At 37.4% G+C, this 861-nt stretch overlaps 2 protein-coding genes across 2 annotated transcripts; both read left to right on the forward strand.

Moving 5' to 3' along the window:
- Positions 1-19: 19 nt before the first annotated feature.
- Tsp_15501 (conserved hypothetical protein) lies at positions 20-419 on the forward strand (the record flags this gene model as incomplete). Its single annotated transcript, XM_003370841.1, has 2 exons — positions 20-195; positions 258-419. Coding segments are annotated over 2 exons (338 nt in total), but the record flags the coding sequence as incomplete, so codon positions are not given.
- Positions 420-667: 248 nt separating this feature from the next.
- Positions 668-806, forward strand: Tsp_15502 (conserved hypothetical protein; the record flags this gene model as incomplete). The annotated part of the gene is made up of 1 exon (XM_003370842.1): positions 668-806. A coding segment is annotated over exon 1 (139 nt), but the record flags the coding sequence as incomplete, so codon positions are not given.
- Between the last annotated feature and the right edge of the window lie 55 nt (positions 807-861).

The raw sequence follows: 861 nt of genomic DNA on the forward strand, positions 1-861 counted from the left end.
CGTCTTGTTGAATTTCAAGGTCTGGACTCGAAAAGCGGTAAAAGACGCTATCAGCTAATCAAGAAGCATATAATTGAGACCGGCACACATTATCAGTTGTTCTGCGATGTTGACCACTCGCTGAATCCATCATTACAAGTGAGGTGGTATCGTTATGATGTACCGCTTATCAGCGTTGCTCCAAATCATTTTCAGGTAGATGAATAAGCAATTTCATTTTGCTGCTATATTTTTGAACAAAACAATCATTTTACCAGATATCTATGGACGGGTCGTTGTATTTGACACCAGCCGAGTCAGTTCATCATGGAAATTTCACTTGCAAATTAGGATTTCACGATGAACAAGTTCAAATTCACATTGTCAATATTGTCGGCAAGTGTTCGATCAACAAACATATCCTTGCAAAAATTAATTAATTATCATTGCTATGAATACTTATCTTTTTGTGTTCAATTACAGAAAGACCAGTGATCAGTTTGAAGCCAAGTTTCGTACTGTTGAAAGTGAATGAAACAATTGAACTGCACTGTGACATCTTGGCTGGATATCCGACTCCGAAAATTCGATGGAAGAAAAATAATTTGCCATTAAAAAGTAGAGTTAAATTTGAAAATAATTTTAAAGTTTTTAAATTGGTATCACATTTTCAGACCGTGGTCCAATGATGACTGTCACCGCAGCACAGATGGACGATACTGGTACATATCATTGTGAAGCAACAAATGAAGGCGGATCAAGTCAAGCTAGTTCATCAGTTGTTATTCGTTCTCAATTTGAGCAGTCCGAACGTTATCTCAGACACAGTAAAAAAAGTGTGGAAATTGTGGCCAAAGCAACCCCTCTTTCCCCACTATTCAG

Source organism: Trichinella spiralis (assembly GCF_000181795.1).
Source record: "Trichinella spiralis strain ISS 195 chromosome Unknown Scfld454, whole genome shotgun sequence".
Taxonomy (NCBI): domain Eukaryota; kingdom Metazoa; phylum Nematoda; class Enoplea; order Trichinellida; family Trichinellidae; genus Trichinella; species Trichinella spiralis.